Genomic DNA, 23,788 nt, shown 5'->3' with positions numbered 1-23,788 from the left:
CCAGCCATGTTATATGAAAAATAGAGACATTTACTAAGAAGATACAAGAAACATTGTACATAGGACAATGATGCCCCAGTCCCCTTCAAAGTAGGCACCTTGGGACAGTTCTCCCAATGGCCACCAGCTGCCCAGTCATATTTTCCTGAATCTCACTGATGGTCTGAAATCTCTTACCTTTCAAAGGTGATTTGAGTTTTGGGGAAAGTCAGAACTCGCAGGGTGCCAAATCTGGGCTGTAGGGGGGGATGAGTCACCTGGGTGATTTGATGTTTCACAATAAAACTTTGCACCAGACCTGATGCATGACCAGGCATCAAGTGATGCATGTTGCGATGAAGCTGCCCATCACCAGTTGCCCATAGGTGTGGCCTTCTAAATCACCCAAATAGTTGTCATGGAAGAATGTTCAAGCTTAATGCAAAATTTGAGGCAGATTTATTACCCTATTCACGTAGTCATTTTGAATGCAATGGCCACACAGGACACATGCTCACTTCATGGAGTCTACCACCCCTGTTGTGAAATTGTCATTGTTCACACATGCGCATTGCAGTCCACTCTCCTTGACCTGCCAGGTTACATTGAAATTGTAGAAACATTTCCTGTTAGATTAACAAGGGTTGGGCTTTTTCTGGACAGACCTCATATGTGTGTCATTCTATTTCATCTTTTCCATGTTGAGAGGACCTAGGAGGCCCTCGGAGAGAGCCTTTATATCTTGACCTCCTTTGCAAGTATATCAAAGGAAAATGCTGCAGTATTTCCTGATCGACACAATCACATGACCCAAGTGACAGCTTCCACCAGCCAGTGAGACTTTGCCTGTCTGATCAACCATGGGATTGAAGGTCTAAGTTATCAATTTCAACTCAAGTTTAAACACAAATGCTCAAATTTTGCAAATTTTATATGTAACATTGTAATAATCTAAAAGACCACATTTTTAATTAAAATCAATGTTTGCCATTGTTTTATGCACTTAAAAATCTAGACTACTTTGCCTCAGTTGTGTTTTACTTAATATTACACATTGCTTGAAAAATTGGAACGTAGAACTGCATTAACTCAAAAGAAAAATAATGAAACAATATAAGTAGGTTTACTCTGTATTTGTGGAGAAAAGTTTATTCTGATATCTTTTTTACTGTATGTGATTTCCACTGTTTTTTTTTTTTTTCCAAGCAGAAAATGGCCAGTCTTCAGGTTTCTTTGGGAATCCACAATCTTTCTAGAGGCAAATTAGGCATCACATCTAATACAACTAAAACCCTTTGATCCTTTGTATCCTTAGAAAGATGCTACACTTTAGGGTGAAATGACTAAGGTTGTCCATTGTATCTATCCAATTGCTTATGCAGCTGTCTTTTCAGCTGCATAAGCAATTCCTTTGATAGGTGACTGGCTTTCTACAACACTAGCATTATTTCAGCAGGAGAAGGTAGCGTTTGGTGTTTTGCAATGTGTATAACAGGTCCACAGAATGTCTCTGGACATTACCTCAGGAGGAGGGGTTCAGAGGAGGAGGAGCTGTGGCTGAAGACATTTAATGACAGAATGGATAGAAGTTCAAAGCTCCCTGTTCAGTCAGCCCTACACGCCCGTCTACATTCCCCTCTCCCCAGCTTTCTTTCACATTCATTTAAAAATATTATAACAAAATTCTCATCCAATATATGTAATTGCATTTAATTTTAGTCATAAAACCACATCTTCAAAATGACGAGGATGTTGGCAGCCTGCAAAGTGGTGAAGACCCTGAGGACTGGTTTTGGCCTTACCAATGTGACTACGCCACATCAGTGGAAATTTGCAAGACCTGGTGTCAGGCTCCTGTCCGTAAAGGTAATATTCCCACGTTCATTACTTCTGATATAATTGTGTGGGGAGTAGTTTAGTATGGCACAAATATGTATTTGAATGTAGTTCTGAAGTGCTATTTTATTAATATTTACTACAGAACCTACTGATTTCTCTGATGCTTATTTTTATCTGCTCTGGGTGAAACTATAGCAATTTTCACCCAGTGTGAAAGAAGCATCACAATTCCTGTTAACAGGTGAAATTTGAGCATTCCATTTAGAAAGCAAATATCTTTAAAGGCTTTTAGGATTCTGTCTGGACCCAAGCACTACTGCACACAGTTTGGGCTCCAACATGAGATGCTTCTGTGTTTACAAACCACACGACAGTGTGTAAAGCCACGCTCTGTTTTGGCTTACTGTCAACTTTTTTCTTTTAAAATGTCACTTTTTCAGAAGAAACTGGAAAGAAAAATATCTCTATAATTTTGATATCTGCAAATCACAATATAGATAATGAGTTTTCCTTTCTTTTTTTAGCCCTTCTTTAGAAGGTCAAATTTATGAGTTTTAGTTTGGAGATTAAAATGCTGAGACAATCAGCAGCTGAGAATTCTGTCCCTCCGAGCGCATCTATAACTGAGGAGCAGGTCCAGGAACTCCAAAGTGCCATAGGAACTTTGCCGATGAAGATTGTCTTTTGTGAATAGAAAACTTAAATAATCACAGTAGTTCTTTAGTAGAGCTGTAAAAAGTAAAGTAGAAAACTAAACCCAAACAACCTCTATTTGTTGGCATAAAATTAGGTTGTAATAGGTGTAAGTGCTCTGCTCATACCTGATATACTCCCTGTGTTCTCCAGAAATCCTTCAAATGCGTCTGCAGACTCTACTGCTTAGTGTGCTCCAGTTGGGATTCAGTGTTTTCCATCAAGTGGTTTGCAGGCTCAGCTAGGACCATAGATTCTTACAGCCTCCATTAGTAGGACAGGGGAAGGGATGGGAGTGATGGGAAAGGAAGAGATAGCCAGATGGACAGATGGAGAGAGGAGGTGAGGAGTGAGAGGTGGGAGAGAGAAAAAAAGAGAGAGAGAGAGAGAGAGAGAAACAGAGAAAAGTAACTCAAGATCTCAGGATAAAATATAAAAACCCAGCATTTTAAACTAAGAAATCCGCAAACAACCACGCTTTGGATTCAGCTTAATGTAACAAGAGAGCGGAAAGGAGATATGTCCTAAGGCATCTTCAAAGACACAGTGAAGAGCTGTAAACTATGAGAGTATCTGGTTTCAGTTCAGGGTTATTGATACTGTATGTCAGAGGTACTGAAATATAGCTTCAAAGAGAATAAGTGGTAATGAAAATAACATCACCTACAGTTAGATGTGCCTTCTAAGACTTCAAAGTTGTGTCCCTTAGAATATCTATCTTTCTCACGAAAACAGGTAGGTAGGAGCAGGTGCAGCTGCATCAAACATCAGACACAGAAATCGAGTGACTGCTTATAGTGGCATAGATGTGAATGGGTGAGAGGCCAATCCTCCAAGGTCACACAACATGCACTCTGCACAACCACAACTGCAACTACCACCACAACCGCAACAAAACGGCTTAATTATGTGGACGAACTACTGTGAGAGTAGCTCCTGGTGGCAGATCTTTTTCAAGGGTCTGGCAAAGTTCACAGCAAAGGATGACAAATTTGTAGGAGAAAAAAGCTATCATTTCATAATGTGAAAGCCATCACTACTCATGTTCAGTCATTTCTGCCAGAGTTTCAGAGGAAATACAGAGATCTTCAACTTCACAATAGCCAATTAAAGTTCTTTACAGCAGCCCAAGGGGCGTTTGTTATTTTTTACTTATTTGGAAATAGTCTTCTACCTACTTTTCCTCCTGCCTTACTTGTAAAACTCAACTCTCTTAGGAAAGAGTATCCAAATTTACTTTTTTTCAGTGAGCATCATGTTTTAAAGATAGTTAAAATCATTGGGATGTAGCTGTGTAAAGTTAGTGAAGGGCCATGAGGACAGTCACTAATGGTTAGTCACATTATGGCTAGTTAGAGACAGTAAATGGATTGGGTAAGATATCCTGCTTTTAGGCCTATAAACGGGTTGCCTTTTCAGTGTCTTTGGAGGTCACTTTTCCTCCCCCCTCAGTGACAGAAAGAGTAGGCTGACAACAGCAGTGACACACTTGTACTTTTATGTGGCCCTCCCTTATAAAATGGTTTGTGGCTAGTATTTATTTAGCATATCTTGCTAACAGACACAGTTGTATTTTGCTTATGGGAAAAGGAAAGAAGTTCAAGGTGCTCTACATTTTAAAGGAATTCGATATCAAGCGTACATGATCAACCACCATAAAATATGAAGGTTTTGGAGACCATAATCTCTTTCTATTTGTATTGAAGGTGCTCAGTATTCATTATTTTATTCAGCCAGTTGTAGCTGTGTAGTGAAGAGCACACCAGATGGGAATAAAAAGATCTGGGTTCTAATCTCTCTTCTGCATTTATTAATGCCCTCAATTTGATCAAGTCATGTGTTTCCTCCAAACCTAAGTTTTGTCATCGGTAGTGTGGACATGATTCTTGCTTTACTCATAGGATTGTGTGACTATCACACATGATCAATACTTAAAAATCTATAAAATACTTTATAAGCAAAACTGAATACTTAAAGAAATAAATTATGTTCTGTGCATTTTAGTAGAGTGACAGCAGAAAGTTAGATAAGAATTTCTTCATGTTTTTCACGGACTACATATTATTACAACAGGATGTATGATAAAATTTCCCAAATATTTACAATGGTGACTTTTTCAGCTTTGCCTTATATTAAACCTATCTCTAGGAAGGTATTACTTTTAATGAATTAGACTAAAAGACTATGAAGCAAATAATTTTGTTCCACTATGATGAATTCAAATCCACAAGTCAGGATGTACAACCTAACATCCTAAGTCATTCATTCATTAATTAATTATTTAACAAGTAAATATGTAACTTTTATCTTGTTAATATACAGGGAAAGTAAGTGGAAATGAATGGATGATTAGTGGATAGTTTCTGGTTTCAAGAAACTTACACATTAAAAAATTCTTAGTTCACAAGTCTTGGAAAGTCACCAAGATTAAACAGTTTTATTTTTACTTGCAAATGAATTTGGAAATCAAAGGTATTAAGTTAGAAAGGTTAAGTTCCCTCTGAATAGAAAAGGGTTCATTCAGTAAGTACTGCTTCTAACATCTATCCACTCGTGGTTAAAAATAGTGACTAGTGTTACAATTAAGTCGGGAAGCTAACTGTCCAATGATTCTTCTCTCTGGCACTTTAGATTCAAATGAGTACCAGGAATCCTTATTCCCTCTGAGAGATTTTCATTTTGTAAGATATTATATTCTGATCCTAACGGAAGTATCTGTTTAGCTCAGTTTTGAGGAGCTATTAGAATTGGCAACTACAGATACTCCTACAATTAAAATCATTTAGTTATATTGTAGTAGCTTCAAAGACACTCAGAGGAAATAGATTTTATTGTTCTATTGGAGCCCCTGTACATATTAGAGTTGGGGATAGGGCTATGGTTATCACCCACTTTCAAAAATAACTGTTGTGTTAGACTTATCCTAAAGATAGGTTTTAGGGCAGGATTTCACTGATGATACTCCATACTACTGAAATAATAAATTATGTTCCAGTCCCAAATGAGCCACGGCAGAATTAGTCGGAATGGATTGACAACACATATTTTTGGTAGACAATATTGTTTCCCTTGGGAGGTAGCCTTTATTTTGACCATTTTTGTTTGTGTCCTGCGTGTCTTGTTTTTCCTCTTTCCAAACTGTAGGCTTGTTTGTTTGTCATCAGCAGTGCTTTGATAGTTTGAGCTTCTTGCCATGAAATCCTTGAAAAAACCATTGCGAGGCAGGGCTTAGACCAGGGCAGGGGAGTGAGATACCTAAGGTGAAACATCGAAAGAGAGTCTCACTGCCAGGGCCATGGCTGCCTTCCTTCCATTTTGCACCCTACAGACCTCACTCACCTCTCCCTAATCCCAGCCCTGCATTACAAGCTCAGAATTCAGGTGGGGGAAATGCCAAAAGAACTGGCACTCGTCTCGGCTTCAGGTTTCCTTTCTTGCTGGTGATGGCTGGAGTTTCTGCTGACCCATGCTTAGCCAGACTTACCTCTGCTTTGAAAAGGCTGATTTCAATCTCACTGCCGTACAAGCACAGAACATTCTTCTGCCCTCACATCTTTGTTAGGCTTTCTTACTGTTTCTGACTTGTATTAAAGGTTGGGGGGGGGGGTAGTAGAGGGTTTCTAATATCCCCTAAGCAATGGCCATACCAGAGATCATGGCAGGGATCCCGGAGTTCGCTGTGCCAGACTGAAAGTACTTGATGTGACCAGGGGTCCCCAGGGCTTCTACAGTGCCTGTGGATGGAAGAAAGCTGCAGGGGCTAGGGGCGCACTCACTGTTGAGACTACTCAGCCCTTGTGAGCTCAACGTGCACTTGCTTTTCATCTGATCGAATGGGCTCCATTCATGAAAGTATTTTCAAGGCCCCTGTCTTCTCTTTCTCCGCCCCCCCCCAGCTTAACAAATGCCTTTTAATGATTTTTTAAATTTCATAGGGAGATTATTGGTTAATGTGAAGTTTTTACAAAGCAGTCAGTAAGTTTGCTGTATCATTAAGAATTTTACTGAACAAGTTTTTTCTCTGGTATAGAATTCAATATAAGACCATTTTACTTTATTGTCATAAGGTAAAAATCACCTGACAATGCTGGAGATGCCTCTCAGAGTCATAGCACTATACATAGCTGGTGCCCTTATGTACTTGTTATTAAACCTATAATTTATGAATATATTTTAAATGGATTTTTCTAAATTCTCTATTTTATTTATAATGAGAAACCTAGCTAGAATAAAAATTACTTGTAAATCTGAGTCATTTGTTTATAAATGCCCAGAACATAGAAGTATTGAAGGAAATGAACCTTGTGGTTTTTTCCCCAATACTGCCTTACATTTAACCAAAGGCAGATGACTGAATATTAACTTAGGATGTTGCAAGGCTTAATTGATTACTGCAGTTACAGTACATTGAAATCCTGAAATGTTGACATTATGACTGCAGTAAAGTCTCATTAAATATTCTAGACATAGCAAATTGTGCTGTGATTCTGAATTGTAAATATCCATATTTTGATAGTATGACTTCAAGAAAAGAAAGGTTTCATCCACCAATAAAGAGAATTCCAAGAGTTTAATTTTTTTTTACCATATTACCTATGCAGTAATAAACTGAAATAAATTCTGGCTTTAAGCTTCTTGCCAAAACTTAGATCAGATTTATTTTATTTCTTAAGAGACTGAGTACTGACATGAACTAATAGCTAAGAATTATCAGGTAAGCCAGAAGTCAAGTATGTGATATAGCTTCAAGCCTTGGTGAAAATGGAAATAACCATATGGGGACTTCTACTTTTTCTGGTATGCAAATAATCTACATAGCCAAATGGTTTAATAGTACTACAGTCAGATTCCCAGAGTAAATCATCTTTATTTTCACTCTAGCTTAAATGGACTATTGTAGGTATAATGGTTTAAATTCAAACCATTTATGAAACTCATTGCTCAATTAGTTTGAGGCTTTACATCCAACCCAGAACATTTACCAGTGAACTCGCACACCCCCGGGAAGCAACAGCGTTCTTCTTCCCATTTCAGAGATGTGGAAGGACTCCGGTTCATATAAGCATGTGATGCCTCTTTTTGTACAAATATACATGCAACAAATCTTGTTAGAATTATACTTAGGCCTCCAATACCACCAATGGATTTTTTTAATTTGGCATTTTTGTTACTGTGCTTATATATATCTGAAGCCATGGTTAGTTAGCCTGGCTTCAGAATGTTCTGAATCACTTCTCCTCTTATAATTTTATTGCTTACTCGAGAGCCCATTTATATACTGTACTTTATCTTCATATAAAATAAGTTACATTTTTCCTTACCCTTTTTGGATTGCATTTTGAGAACAGAGTGTTTAAATGAAATAATCAGTAAGGATTCTTATTTTATACAGTCATTAATAATTCTTTAAATAGGACATTTCAGGGCAATGTTGTTTGTAGAGTTGACATAGTTCTTCCCCCTTGACCAAAATATTGCCATGTATTTGTAACCAAACATGCTGTTTTTCAGTTTTCAAATTGTTTCTTTGTTATAGAGCCTTGTAAGTCCCACATACACAAAAGTCTAACCTAGTAGGTATTAAACTTCTTTGAACTAGAGGATCCAGTTAAAACTGGTTCAAGATGAAACATGAGCATCCTCAGAGCTAGCTCAGCACGATGCAGCCACGTGGACCAACGAATGAACGACAAGCGGATGATTTTTAATGACATAATACTGAAGGCAAAGGAAAAGCCGAACAACAATACTAACTGCCAGGCTGTTTCAGAGACTCTCATAGGTTAAATGATAAAGTTTGCTTGAGTTTTGACTGCTGCTTCCCCCAACCCACCCTGCTGAATCAGTTGAGCAAGCACCATGGACGCACTTTCAAAGGGTTTTCAAAGGGGATTTGGCTGTGTGACTCACATTCATAGCATTGTTCTTATTCTGGAAAACCCTTTGAAACATCCACCCTTTTAAACTTGATCTGAAACAGAGAGTATTAGGAGATAAAATTCTGGTCATTTATTTGTGGTCCCGTAAAGCTAATCAATGATCCTACTGGGAAATGAAAATGGAGCCACAAATGTAGGTTTACAATGAATTTTAATTTTAAGAAAAAAATGAAAGGCCCTAAAATTATGAATGATTAGGGAAAATATCAGATCTGCTGGCAATACCATGTTTTGGCAGCATCAGTAACAATGAAGTACTTTATGATGTAGTGAAACAACAATAGCAAAATATATAGCAGACAAACCAACAAACATTGAGAATTTATTAGAATTTCTATTTATATATAACTCTACTCACAAAAATGTGTTTTCAACAGGAATTACTATAAATTTATTAAAAAATCCATAGGTTTTACAAATATTAGAAAGTATAACATCCAAGCATTGCTCAGTTTAACAAAATATTCATTTTATTTTTTAATTTTTAAAATATTTTATTTATTTATTTCTAGAGAGAGGAGAAGAGAGGAAGAGAAACAACCCTCATTGGGGACCTGGCCTGCAACTCAGGCATGTGTCCTGACAGGGAATTGAACCTGCAACTCTTTGGATCTCAGGCCCGCTCTCAATCCACTGAGTTACACCACCCAGGGCAAAAATGTTAATTTTAAAAGTAACATATAGATAGGGATCAATTAGAAATTTATTTAATACAGTTTAATTTAGAGAAAAATAAAATTGTAAAATAAAAGAATAAATGGAATAATTGCATTATAACCTATTTAAATATTGTGTGAAAAAATCTACAGTCTTATAGATATTCCTCTTTTGAATTTGCAAATAAAAGAAATATTTAGTATTATTAGAACATGCAGACTACCAATTTCAATCTTTATTCATCAAAAATCATTAATGTCACTAAGAAACAGAATTTTTGACTAATTATTTTATAAAGTGACTGACTCTTAGATCTACAATACCTGTATGCTTCAGGCTTAAAGAGATTAAACTATAAGCATAAACTAGTTTTAATACATTTCCTTCTATGCATATTGGTTACAAATCCTCCACCTCTTTTTTTGGGGCGTGGGGGAAAAGTGTTGTTTTTGTTTTGTAATATAATTACATGGAAGGGAGAAAAATGCAATTTTTTTTGCCATACATGTATAATGCCATCCATTTATAATGGCAAAGATTATAGCCAGAGATATTAAGAAAAGATGAGAGAGAGAAAGAGAGACAGAGACAGAGAGAGACAGGGAGAGACTGAAACTCTAATATCTTAATATTATACTCAGTATCTTTGGATTTGTAAGATTTGTATGACTCACCATTTCTAGAAAAAATATTGAGTAAGAAATTTGATTTGGAAAATAGCTCAACCAAAAATAAGAAAAATGAATTAAGAATTTGAAATGTGATGAAAAGTAAATGTTATATCAAGTATAAAATGAAAAAATGAAAATTTGATGGTATCAGTATTAGAATAAATAATTGGGTATGTGGGTGTGGGGGTGTTGCCTACCTTTGTTTTTTTCCTGTTGTAACTTTTCTTCTTTTACTAAATTCATTATTTAATCCTTTAGCAGTAGTCTGCAAAAAAGTTAGTAGATTATCTGGCTAAAGTAATATTTACTAAAGTGTGAATAAAGCTTAGTTTTGATATAATGGCTTTAGAAAAAGAAATTGCTGTATCCACTTACATCTCTGCCTGGTGGAATATGAAGGAGAAAACAGAGTTGAAGCAAGTGTCCTTTACTCCCTCACCTAGTCTCCAGGTAATGGAACACATGGAACGAAACAGAGTGATGCAGGCCCTGGCGGATGTAGTTCAGTGGATTAAGTGCAGGCCTGTGAACCAAAGCGTCACTCGTTCGATTCCCAAACAGCACAAATCTGAGTTGTAAGCCAGGTTCCTAGCAGGGGCCCCATGAGAGGAGCCGCCTACAATCACACATTGATGTTTCTGTCCTTCTCTTTCCCCTTCCCTCCCCATCTCTCTAAAAATAAACAAAATCTTTTTAAAAAATAGAGCTATACATTTCCCATCACTTCTCGTTTTTGTCAGCAGAGCCTAAGAGGAATAGTCTGAATATGACTGGGGGCACAGCAGGAGTGTGATTTGCCAGCCAGTTTGTATGTCCCAGAGAAACAAAAGTAGAGTTATGCAACATCTTTGCCAGCTGATAGCCATTCCTTCATTCATTCATTCATTCAACCAACCAATTAATATTTGCCAGGTATTTACTACTGGTGGGACTATAAGGGTAATAATCACACCTTCCCCTCAGCTCTTAAGCTTAAAATCAGTTGAGAAATAAGACATAGCTTTCAAACAGGTAGGGATGTGAGAATCAGCTTTATTCCTGCTCAAGTTGTTTGGAAAGCAGGGCTTTGGTTTGTAACCAAATGTATTCATTTCACACCCCAGCTCCACCACCTCCATGTACACCTGAGAATAGGTTTCTTTGAAAAGAGAGTTAAGAAGAGCTGAGCCAGTCTTCCTCAATTCCATTTCCCAAAGTCACCAGTCACTCATTCCTTCTTCCTTGTGACCAGGTATTAAATGACCTTTTCCAGAGTCCCTGAAAATTAACTTCATGGGCCAAGGTACGAATTCAGAAAGGTGTAAAATAGTTCCCTCAACCACCATCTATGCCCCAGGTATCCTGCTGTGCACTGGTGATACTGTGTTGGACCCAGAAGGCAGGCTGTGTCTCCTCGATGTTGTCTGGGGTTGCCTGTAATCTTACCAGATAAATCAGTCTTATACTTGGATATAGGGGAGTGAATTAAGTGCCAGTTATTGTTTAAACTTAGCTTTGGAAGTGACGGGTCCTTCACTGACTGTTTGGTACAAAGATGATCAAGTTTGGGTTTCTAACAAGAGAGAATGTGGATGAGAGGGAAGAAGAGAGGGTGGGAATGTGGGTAAGAACTTGGGCATAGCAGTCTGTGCCAAGTGGCCCTTCAAGACTTGTTTTCCTGACAGTCTTCAAAGGCATCTAAAAAACTAATGTTCAATAAACAGTTGATCAGGAGTACAAAACCAAAACCAAAACTATGCAAAAAACAAATACCCCCCCCCGCCCACTTTCCCCAAACTAGTAAAATNCAGTCTTCAAAGGCATCTAAAAAACTAATGTTCAATAAACAGTTGATCAGGAGTACAAAACCAAAACCAAAACTATGCAAAAAACATACCCCCCCCCCCGCCCACTTTCCCCAAACTAGTAAAATCCATATTTCACCAAGCAAGGTATGGAAGGGAACGAGAAAGCCAAATGGAAAAAGGCAAAAGAATGGTCAAAATTGCTCTCTCCAGCCCAGCCTCATTTACACTCCCTCTTCTTCCCTCCACAGAGCAGGATTTCAAACAGTCCCCGGTGCATAAACTATGCAAAGGTCGAAATGGATGGGGCCAGGGTACAGGAAGTGAGTGTCCATAGTCTACAAATTTTTCCCCTAAAGCATCTGCTCTTCTCGCTGCTTTTCTCCAGAAGTCTGCCCTCTCTATACCTAAATAATTTCTCCCCTGGATGGATAGAAAATTATACTCTACTCTTACCCTGAACTATCTTTTTAAACTGGCTGGTAATTTAGGTTATGAGTATGAGTATATAAGCAAATTTAGGTAGCAGTCACTTAGGAAATAGTATATATAAATATATATAGATGTCCAAGTGAATAATTATTTTATGTTTCAAAATCTGTGATCTAAGCATTTGCCAAACCTGATGTACTTTACCTTATCGGAATGAGATTTCCACATAGAAGCTTCATGCCCTGTTGACCTTGTGGTGAAGTTCTTCACTTTTTACATTTAATGGACTGTGTATATTGGGTGAGCAATAGTAGTAAGTGGAGTAAGTAGTAAGATGACTGATTAATAAAAGCTTTTAAACTATCCCTTAACTGCTAAGCTGAAGACTAATTATTGTAATCCAAAACAATTTTTTATTATATTTCAGCACTTTATTGCCAGTTTGGTTGAGTCAGTATGAATAAAGGTGATAATAACAACATCTCAATCGTCCTTTGACTTTGAGGCACTAAAATCTAAAATTAGATAATGAATTAAGTTAAAATTTTTATTGGCTATGAGCTTGAGAGCTTGAAAGTTGAAGAATATTCTTATAGTTTTTTATACATTTAATCAGCGATGAAGAATTATACTACAATACAAATGAGTACTGGGTTAGAATTAAGCCACTAAGTGAATCCTGTCACACATGGAATTTAACTTACATAAAAGTTTCACTAAGGAAAGTTACTAGAATATTAGTAAATTTCTCAGACAGGTAAAAGTAAAATGAAGAGTTGTAAGGACATATTAAAACAACAACAACAACAACAACAACAACAAAGAAAAACTCCGCAAATAATGGTTCTATAGGTGTTCACATTTTGGAAGAAGAAAATTTGTTCTCCATACCTAGTGAGAGCAAACCACAGTAAAATCCTTCTCAATTCTACCAAGATGAAACTCACCTGAGAATTTGCTGCTTGTTTGTATTACTTTGTAATGATTGACTAAGGGGTACACGGCAGCACGGTAAACACAGTTTTCAAACTGAGCGAAGTGAATAAATAGTACATGTTTATTGAAGTCATTTCAGTAATTAAAAAGTGAATAGTTTTTGGTGTTCAAAATTACTTTTTGATCCTTTTTTATTAGATTTAGACTTTTCACTTGAGTTTGTTAATGCAAAAATATGAGAATAATATGAGAAATGTGAGAATTTATGAGAAATGTAAAATATTTTTTCTTCAGGATTCTTTTGTATAAATTAATCTAAAACTAAATAGGATAATACAGGATTTTCACCCTTCCTTTTATATTTTAGAATACACTGGGTAAGAGAGCTCTCTCATTCTTTGTCTATTTTGCAAAATGAAGTAATTAATGAAACAGTTGGTTACGCATTTCAGATGCTGTCACCTTTTGTCATGCGACATACCCAGGAAACTGATATAAATACTTCTTGGTTTTGAATTACTGTGATTATTTGTCTCAACTCCACACTGTGTGTATGTATAGCACTCACTGTGCCGCCTGGTATAACCATCGGCTGGCCTTTTCCTTCCTTCCTTCTGTATCTTTCAGTGACACTTAATCTCTTTCCTGCTGTAATATTTTTAATTTATTTAATTATTGTTCAGGTACAGTTTTCTGTCTTATACTTCCATCCCAGCCCACCCCCCCCCAGTGCTCCCCACCTCCCTCCCATTCCCCACCCCCCCTTAGTTTTGTCCATGTCCTTTATACTTGTTCACGTGAGTCCTTCCCCTTTTCCCCTGAAATTCTCTCCCCTCTCCACTCTGGTCCCTGTCAGCCTGTTCTGTATTTCAGTGCCTTTGGTCATGTTTTGCTTGCTTGTTTGTTTTGCTGTTTAGGTTCCTGTTAAAGGTGAGATCATATGGTATTTGTCTTAGGAGACTACATTTAAGATATTGTAGAAAAGCACTGTTAGTTAAACATAATAAAAAGACAACTCAGACCAGGTATTTGCTAATTTTTTAATTCATATTTAGAACGAACTAAAAATATAAATGTCATAATACTTTTCATTATTTTTAATGTTATTTCCTTCAGATTGATACTCAATGGTTTTTTTCTCCAACAAAAATGGAAAGGTCATCTACCCTGTGCCAAGCTCTGGTGTAGGCCCAGGAGGCACCCAGTGGGTGACACTGACCCCATCCTCTGCTCCTGTGAAGTTCACTCTCTAGTGGGATGAGACAAATATTTTTGATACGGCACCAGATGGTGTGTCAGGAGGCCACGAATGCTGTGAGAAAAGAGTAGGCTGAAGAGCTAGAGTGGCGGGAGGCATACTGCCAATTTAAATAGGTGGGTCAGGATAGGTCTCCCCAGAAAGAGGGTGGCTTTTGAGCAAAGTCTTGAAGGAATCTAGAAATTTTCGACTTCAAATTCAAAATTTGACATCAGTTTTTTCCTTAAAATTTTATTTTCATTACTTAAACTGTAGATGGAAAGGTGTACATTTTTTATTAAAGAGAAATCTCCTAAGAGAGAAATGATGATGAGTTACGTGTCTTCACGCATCCAGGTGCCTCAGCGATGATTCTTTTGAGTTTTCCTGTTTTTTATCACCCTGCACGTACACGGCCCTTGCACCACAGGAAGGCGCTGGGGGTGTTTCTCCATGAGCTGAGCAGGGAACTCGGCACATGTTGGGGATTAAATGTCTAAACTGTCTTGTTGGAATATTCATTTAGTTAAATGCTCATAGTTGAGGTCCTTTATTTTGTAGAACTCATTTATCTAGTTTTTGGTCACTTTTTTTGACATTCTACAAGTGTATATATTTCTCTTTGTTAAAGTTTCATTTGCATTCTCAGCATTTGAAGTACCATAGTGCTTTGCCAGCAGGCACTGAAATTACAACTTAATGTTGTAGTTGAATTCCTGAACTATGGACTTCTTACTAGGACTGAGGCTACTAAAATATCTTACGATAGTAACAAGGTGATTTCTTTTGAATTTGTTGGAATGAAATAGCATTTAGGGAACTGTTAGCTTGAAGAGGGGATTCCAAATAATAGCTCTTCGTTCGGAGTTCCTCCATCAATCCATAGATAAGTCGATTGGCACTCATCATTTTAAATTCATTGGAGGCCAATGTAGTTAAGTGGGATATAAAGGGTACTAGAGGCAATAAACAGAGGCCTTGTAACAATATAATGTGTAGTGGGAAAGAGGATTGGAAGATCTATAAAGGATGCCCAAAAGAACAAAAAATATAATTACAGGAGCAAAAAGACATTGAGCACAATCTCAGGGACTATTTCAGGCAACAGTAAATGTCTTCTCAAATATATCTTTAAAAGGTAGAAAGCGAAGTAGAAAACTAGTCCCATAGAGAGAGAAAGAAAAATATTAAATCAAATTGTAGGAACAGGCTAACAAGAGTTAGAGTTGTTTATGTGAATTTTTACCTTTCTTTAAAATAATTACGGGGTGGCTAATCCATAGATCAGACCATTTGAAATTTTTAGGTAAGAAGAGGATAAAGTAAAAGAAAAAATATAAATAGAGGTATATTCTAGACAAGTATGGCCCAGTATAGGGTGGATAAACTGGTATACAGAAAACAACTGAGATTTTCAGGTAACACACAAGTTTTGTGAACTATTCAAGTTACATCTTTAAGAAAAGATTTCCCTTTTCCTTCTATTTTATGAAAGCATTTAGGTTACACATGAATTCCTTGAGAGCAGAAAATAATACTTTCAGTAGAAAATGTTTTTTGACAGTGAATTTCCTTTACTTGGACCACAAAGTTTCACCTATTGAAACATCAAGAGTTACCTGGGGGGGAATTTTTCCAGTAAACATACGCTATTGAGAACCATTATCATAGACATTTGAAAAACTTATAATAGCCTACGGAAATATACTGAGCATTATACTCTTACTTCTTAAAGTCATCAACCTCTGTGTTGAATTATAAATAAACAAATGATAGTTGATCTAGTAAAGTATAAAATAAGAATATCACCTTTGTAGAAAAAGGGGTGTGAAAAGCTGAGTTCTTGGATACAGGAGCAGAATTCAGAACTTGTGTATTAAGTTGATTTCTCTGCAAGCGAAGTCTTTTCCTCACTAATATTACATTGGTTATTGTGGTTTCCTTCGTGCTGACTGATTCCAAAAGCTTTTTTGGTTGAGTGGCTGAGACATTAAACCCTAACTACTTAAGATAAAGGGTTAAGCTTGAAATCTCAAACACTGGTTCCAAGGTTACGGTAAAACAAAACTTGACCTTAAAAATAATTTGATATGCTAAGAAAAGGGCAAAATTCTTTGGACTAACTCTGCCCAGGTGCACACATACACATGCTCACACACACAGACGCAGAGTGAGCAGTACAGCGCTTGGTGCAACCTTTCTCCTTCCTCAGCGATGATGTAAGCCTGAAATCCCTGCGCTGAACGTCGGGTTGAAAATATGTATACTGACCTGTTGAAAGCAGCATCTTACACATCAATTTTAATAAGTAACACTAAAATAGTTCTGTGTGTATTAGTTAATATGTATGTAAACATAGACACAGACAATATTTAAGCCCGTGATATATTGGTTTAAAAATAACTACACACTACGTTACACTGAAGAACAGTCATTCCAATGTCGAGAGACTTGGGTACCTTGCACATAAAGGAGGCATTGTGTTTCTACAAGGAATATCACTCCAGGGGTGTTTTTCACACTTGAAAAGCTGAATGCATGTCACAAAGCTAGAAGATCATAGTAACAGAGGTCTAGAAATCATTTACTGAGCGCCTTTTGCATACCAAGGTGTGTGTGTGTGTGTGTGTGTGTGAGAGAGAGAGAGAGAGAGAGAAATGGGAGTGACGGTGGCTGGCAGGTTACAAAAGAATCAGGCACTGTGGGTCCGGTCCTAAAAACGTCAGGGAGGGAAAGCAGAAAATCAGTGTGCTTGTATCTTTAAGGGCTACAGTTAATTCTTGCAGAGTGGACAACAGCACAGTGATCTCCCTTACTTCTTCAACTCTCTCAACTCATGGCCAAACTTGTTTTATCAATATTCCTACTTATGTTTCTCAGTCCCTTTTAAAGCAAATCTCAGATATCATATTATTTTGTCCGTAATCATTTCAGTACTTCAGTGTTCATCTTGACAACAACAAGAACTCTTACAAATATAACCACAATATCATCTTCAATTTTAAAATATTATACCAACTATTATATAAATTTCCTCAATTATTATAGTTTGCTATAACTTAATTTTTTAACCATGTTCCAATTATTGTAGCCCACAGAGTTCCTCACAGAGGCTAGATTTAGCACCCCAAGGTGTGGTTTAACACATTTCTCTCCCCCTGAACTTTGTGGACATTGAGCGTTAGACTTAAATTGCTTCAACAATAGAATTTAAAGTTATTTATGAGGATTGGATGATGCTTGCTTTTCAGATAAGTTTCTCTAATTGCCTCGCTTGTAAGCCAACACTTTTACAGAAGCTGGTTCTGAGATTAGTATGGTGGAGTAATCAAATTCAGAATGCTTTATAATTTAAAGAAAGAACCAGACATGGATGTAATTAACTCTACTAAAAAGCAAACTGCATTATATTTTTAGATGTTCCATAGCACTTGCTTTTGCATCTGTATAACAGAGCATAAAGTTGCAGCTTTATGACCAAACAGCCAGTGCAGGAGGCGGCCCGTGGGACAATGCCCCCAAACCAGGGCCCTGTGGAAGAAGTTGACAGAGAGCCTTCAGAATTCCTCCTAGTGCCACACCTCTGAGTGATGATGAGCTATTCGGTACACTTCACAGTGTTTTTGCAAACTCATGGACTTCCGTTAAAGCAGTACTTGAGCAAAGCTAGGGGGTATTAAGAGAGTAAGGATAGATACAGCATTTCAGCTTAATGGAAGTGTTTCTGGATTGACAATAACTCTACAAGTAAGACTTAGAACAGACAATGTGTCAATATGCTTCAGATCTTCTTCAAAGCAGAACAAAATAAAACACCTGCCAGTGACAAGAGCCATACATTGGAAGAAAAGTGACAAGTAACAGGGAAGCGACTCTGAATCTTGGTGGTAACGTTTCATCAAATGCACTGTGTATTTATTTAATCAGTTTGTGTATTGCACCCTTGGGTTTTGTTTTCAACGGACTGTGCTTTACATTTTGGATTCTGCTAAGAATCATGAATCTGTTTCTTTAGGCAAAGACAGCGCACATTGTCCTGGAAGATGGAACTAAGATGAAAGGTTACTCCTTTGGCCATCCGTCCTCAGTGGCTGGTGAAGTGGTTTTTAATACTGGCCTGGGAGGGTGAGTAACACTGCTGTTCCAAGGCTTTATTCTTTCTCTGTGTGCAGGAATAACTGGATGGTCTTACTCACAGTGGGAAGTGGAAATTGCTGCATCACCACAAGACTACGTATTGTCCTGATACTGTGCCATGCCTGTGTGCAGCCCATTGCTGCTGTCCCTGAAAAGAGTCACAGAGTCCTTCCTGCTGTTGTCAGTGAAGAGCACATGGACACTGGTGTTCCCTGGCGAGGTGGGGGGGGAGACAAAATTAATTCTAGAAACATAGGGTGCAAGGACACAGGGTATGTCAGGTTACCAGATGGCTTCTGCAAGGTGGGGTACCTGCAGATCTGAGGAATGTGAAATATGGTGTGACCTTCTGTTAGAGAAATTAATGATCAACCTTGTGCATCTGATATGACCTTCCCAATGGAGCAAAGACAGCCCTTAGGTGTTTTACACAGTTTTGTACTCCAATAAGAAGGACAAAATAACATTTATTGTTTTGAAGTATTCAGTGGGAAACCAGGTGCACAGATCTGATATTTTCAAATTTACCAGTGGAGACTGAACTTCATGGTTAAGCTCTGCTAAGACACATACTGAAACAAGGCTAAGAGTTGCTACAGATATGCTGTAGCTGTTCTTCTCCAGCCAACAAACATTTGTTCATCTAAAAAGCAGGAGGTTGGTGTTCTGGTCTCAGGTCTAGTGATAAGTAGTTATGTGATGTTGAGAAAATCACTGAATCTTTCTGAATCCTGGTTTCCACAAATAAACAGTGAGAGGCTGGATTAGACGGCCATTTACAGCTGGGAATTAAAAAAATGACTAGGAGGTTTCAAGAGGTTTCCATTAGAGACTTAATACATGAAACTATAAAATATTTGATGACTTCTTTAGTGAAATTCAGTTAGCCTTACACAGAGAGACATTGGGTTAACTGATATTGGAGATAGTGATTGGCCAAACCTCCATTATGTTATAAATGTACATTTTCTCTAAACTCTTGGGTCTCTGTTTGAAATGAAGAATATTGGGTAATTTTTAAAATAGTTCCATGGGTGAGAACATTAAATTACAGTGTATAAAAACTGTTTGAAAAGTTTTGCTTCACCAGGCAGTTATTTAAGCTTTCCGACAGCACTAATTACTAGTCCTGTTAATATACCTGCCAACAAACAACTGTTTCATAGAGATCAGAATGATGGAGCGCACCAGAGTTTTCATCGGTGTGATTGATTATGGGTAATAAATCTTGTCACATCACAAAAGTCAAACAGGACCTGATAGATTAATTTGCTTCCAACACTGTAGCTCTCTGGGACAAGCTGTGTTTATTCATTTACTGGAGAGTATTGTGAGCATACCGGTAAAGACAGTGGACAGTCGTTTTACGGAGAGAAAGAAGAAAGGGAAGTAAAATTAAATTAATTAAAGGTGTTTTTTGGTGTAGAAAAAGGCATTCATTAATGAGCTTAGTCCACACACCCTATTTGTCATTGAGAAATGCTACCTTAATTCACTGTGTGACTCAGTGAGGTGGTTGGTAATTAAGGGGGTTACTTTGTTTTTCATCTTCAAGAAATGCATTTATGTTGTGGGTAAGGTTTGGCTAAAAAAGATCAGTTCCTGACAGATGAGAGGCATCTGAGAAATTACTGGATGGAGGTGTGGGTAAATATCACAGCTCTTTAGCCACCTTAGGGGTTACCGAGCTGAAAGGCAGAGTGTTCTGCTGACAGGGGTAGTTCTGGGAGGAGCCGGTAGGGGTTGAAGAATTCATGTGGATTACTGCCTGAGCTGAACTTTATTGGTTTCAAGGTCGTCCGTTCTGTCACCCTCGGCACCTAAATTCACTTTCAGCAGTAATCCACAAGAAAGGTTTGGTTTAACTCTTTCCACAGAAAATAAAGTGTAATGCATTTCAATGCACGGAATAGCTGCAGAGAGCTCCTGACACTTATGGGAATAAAATTTCTTATTATTAAGGATAAGATATATATATATATAATATATATAAATATATAAATATATAGATATAGATATTTATATCTACATATAAATAGATATATACATATATAAAGAATAAGACATATATCTCTATCTATCTATCTATCTCTCTCTCTATATAATATTTTTCAGACCATAAGATGCACCTAGGTTTTAGAGGAGGGAAATTTAAAAAAATTGAAGCAAAAATGTGGTAAAATATTTAATCACATAAGTAACATAATATTTTACCAATATAAATGTAAATAGAACTCAACAGCATTAACAACCATTACTACTCCGAAAGTTCGCAGGGGGGAAATGTGTCTTATAGTCTGAAAAATATGGCAGATGTCTCTCTATATAACAAGTATTCTTACTTTTTCCTTCCCCAAACTTTAAAATAAATCCCTCTTATATTTTTGTCCAATTCCATATTCAGTACTTTAAAATAGCTATTGAATAGTTATTTGGACCTTTTAATTTAGAAGTCAGAAATGCTTCAGGTCAGTTTTTGCGGGACTAATTTTTTTCATCTGTGTTGATAATTTTCAAGCATATACCTCTTTTAAACTAAACTTTTAAAAATCAACTCTGTCAGATATATGTTTCATAGACACTAACTCTGTGTTTTACATGTTCACTAAATTTTAATAACTGTATGCACTCATGCAACCACCTCTGACTTACTCTGGATATTCTTCAGCATCCTAATAGCTATTTTAAAAAACTTTTACTCTTTCACAGTTAATATTTGGTGACACTGGTAACCTTCAACAGTTAATACCAGTTTGGGCTCACTCGTGTCTGGTAGGCTAAGGGAATTTTCAGGATATCTTCAAACCATAGAACAATATTTAAAAAATTAAGATCCTACAGGAACTTTTAAGGACTCAAAACAGTTAAGAAAGTGAGGAAATAAAAATTATCCAAGAATATGCTTCGTACTTAAAAATCAGTTTTTCTTTTTCATGTCACTCATATTATGAAATAAATTTCTATATTCTATCATAAAATTTCCCTAGGCCTGCTGAAATCTAGAGGTAGGTTTTTAGGATGTTAATCTCATGTTCTGTCATCTGCAAGGGGTCAATTGATAAGGCATTGTGATTATATTCCTTTTTGTTGGTAATTTCTGCCAACCCAGGTACCCGGAAGCTATTACAGACCCAGCCTACAAGGGACAGATCCTCACCATGGTCAATCCCATTGTTGGGAACGGTGGAGCTCCTGACACTACCGCACTGGATGAAATGGGGATTAGCAAGTATCTGGAGTCTGATGGAATTAAGGTAGTGCCAGTGATGGCTACTTAAAATGTCTGGACTTGAGGGTGGGTAGTTGATTTACTCTAAGAATCTAGGTTGGAACAAGTTTCTTCCTCAAACCAAACAGTACAAACCATTCAATTCATGTTCCACAACCTCATCCCAGATATCTGAGAATGATCTCAAACATGACAACTAGTTTAGTTTTATTTCCCAGGGCACTTTAGATTTCTTCTCTAATGCCTTGGATTAAAGTTGGCTTCATTTGAAAAAAAAGTTGTTATTAAGTCCAAGTAATAACTATGCTACAAGAATTGGTCATGAATATACTTTTAAAATGATTTTGGGCCCTGGCTGGTGTAGCGCAGTGGTGTGAGCATGGGCTTGTGAAGCAGAGAGTTGCTGGTTCAATTCCCAGTCGGGGCACGTGCTTGAGTTGTGGTCCAGGTCCCCAGTAGGGGACACATGAGAGGCAACCACACATTGATGTTTCTCTCCCTCTCTTTTTTCTTCCATTGCCCTTTCTCTAAAAATAAATAAATAAAATTTAAAAAAACGGGTTTTGATAATCAACTCTGTATCAACTATTTGCCTTTTAATTTTATCTTATTTAGGAGGTAAATAAAAGGTAGCTTATATGTCATTCTAAAATTAAACATTAAAATTTCCATAGATAATATCTTAGGACTGTGGAACCTACAAACCACTCAAAAATGTATACACCAAATTTACCACTGTTTGTTTTATACCGTTCCATTTCTGAGTGACTTGGCCTGATCATTCATTTTAGCTCTATTTCTCATAGTTTTATCCACATTTCTCATTCACTTCTAAATATAGATTAAATATTATTTCATTCTTTTGTGCATTAAATAAGCAGTTGTTTATTAGATTACTGTTACATGACGCTGAAGAAAAATACACGGTGCTGAGAAGGAGCATCTAGCTTAGTCTCAGGGTTTAGCAAGCTAGGTTAAACTGTTCTCTCAGATGATACGTCCTTAAGGTAATGATTGTATATTTTAAGGGCAAAATGTTGATTCTTTTTCTTCCTTCATCTCCGAAAATATAAGCCTCCTATCACTGGGTGTAATAAAGCTTTTTTTTAAAAAAAAAAAAATGCAAACTGACTCTGAAGACATTGACTCTGAAGGCTTGGATAATATTTTGTGGTCACCTATTTTAAGTGACTGCTGGTCTTTTAGGTTGCGGGTCTGCTGGTGCTGAACTATAGCAATGACTACAACCACTGGCTGGCGACCAAGACTCTAGGGCAATGGCTGCAGGAGGAAAAGGTGAGAAATGTGGTGGAGCGTCAAGCGTCACCGGAGGACGATCAGTGGGGTCCGTGGGAAGGTGGGAAGGTGGATATATAATTGAAAAGGCTCAAGCAGATGATGCAGATTATACAGTTTGGATTTTTTTTTTTAAATTTCAGAAAGCGATTCCTTCTCATGCTACGCAGGTGGAACTGTCTGAACTCACTCTGATAAACGTGTAGGACCGCACACTTTCAGTTTATCCACTAGGTGGCAGTCAGAGCTGCTTGGTTGCTTTTCTAATCCTGGAAAGGGGTTAGAGAAAATTTTAGAATTCTCTGTTTTCTCAAGCAACTTCACCTCTCACTCCCCTTTCATCCAGGACCCCGAGATGTGCAACTTTTGTCATGGGTTCTTATACCAGCTCTGCCATTATCTAGCTGTTTGACTTTGTGCCGCTTATATTATCATATCATATATTTAAATGTTTAATTCCTAATGAGTATAAACAGATTGCCATTGAGTCTCCTTGAACTTGAACATTATGACTCTATGACATGGTTTTTGATATAATCTTATTTGAAGTTATAAGTGAAAAAGTTGATAAATCTTGTTTTATGTTTCCTTTTTAAAAACTATTATTTTCTAATCAAATAAGAGAATTCTTCTGGTTCGAATGTCAGACATACTTAAAGTTAATGGGCCTGCTATATATTTAGCTTCATTTTCAGGGTTTCCTTAGCTGCTTTTTGTCAAATTGTTGCTGGGCTTGTGATTGACAGAATATTATTCTACTAAAGCTCTGCTTCTCCAATGAAGGTCTACCTTATTTTGGTTAAATGTAGCCTCTTCCTGACAAATCAAAAAATCTTCAGCTTGGCTTCCTTGTTCTCATTCTTTCCAAATATTAAAAGAAAGAAGATGATATGATCTCCCAGGTTACTGCTATTCTCAACCATCTGAATTCACTTCCAGAGAGCTAATTTTTGTAACGG

At 37.2% G+C, this 23,788-nt stretch overlaps 1 protein-coding gene across 1 annotated transcript in view; it reads left to right on the top strand.

Annotated features, from left to right (window-relative positions):
* The first annotated feature begins 1,573 nt into the window (after positions 1-1,573).
* The window catches only part of CPS1 (carbamoyl-phosphate synthase 1), a 117,302-nt gene continuing 95,087 nt past the window's right edge, over positions 1,574-23,788 (top strand). Inside the window, exons 1-4 of the mRNA XM_037042024.1 lie at positions 1,574-1,845; positions 18,183-18,292; positions 21,414-21,558; positions 22,740-22,829. Coding sequence (XP_036897919.1) covers positions 1,720-1,845; positions 18,183-18,292; positions 21,414-21,558; positions 22,740-22,829 — 471 coding nt within the window. The 5' untranslated portion in view covers positions 1,574-1,719. The remainder of the gene's footprint in view (positions 1,846-18,182; positions 18,293-21,413; positions 21,559-22,739; positions 22,830-23,788) is intronic.

Source organism: Sturnira hondurensis, unplaced genomic scaffold (assembly GCF_014824575.4).
Source record: "Sturnira hondurensis isolate 20B ecotype Veracruz unplaced genomic scaffold, ASM1482457v3 Scaffold0003681, whole genome shotgun sequence".
NCBI classification, from domain to species: domain Eukaryota; kingdom Metazoa; phylum Chordata; class Mammalia; order Chiroptera; family Phyllostomidae; genus Sturnira; species Sturnira hondurensis.
This window is presented reverse-complemented; position numbering and strand designations above follow the sequence as displayed.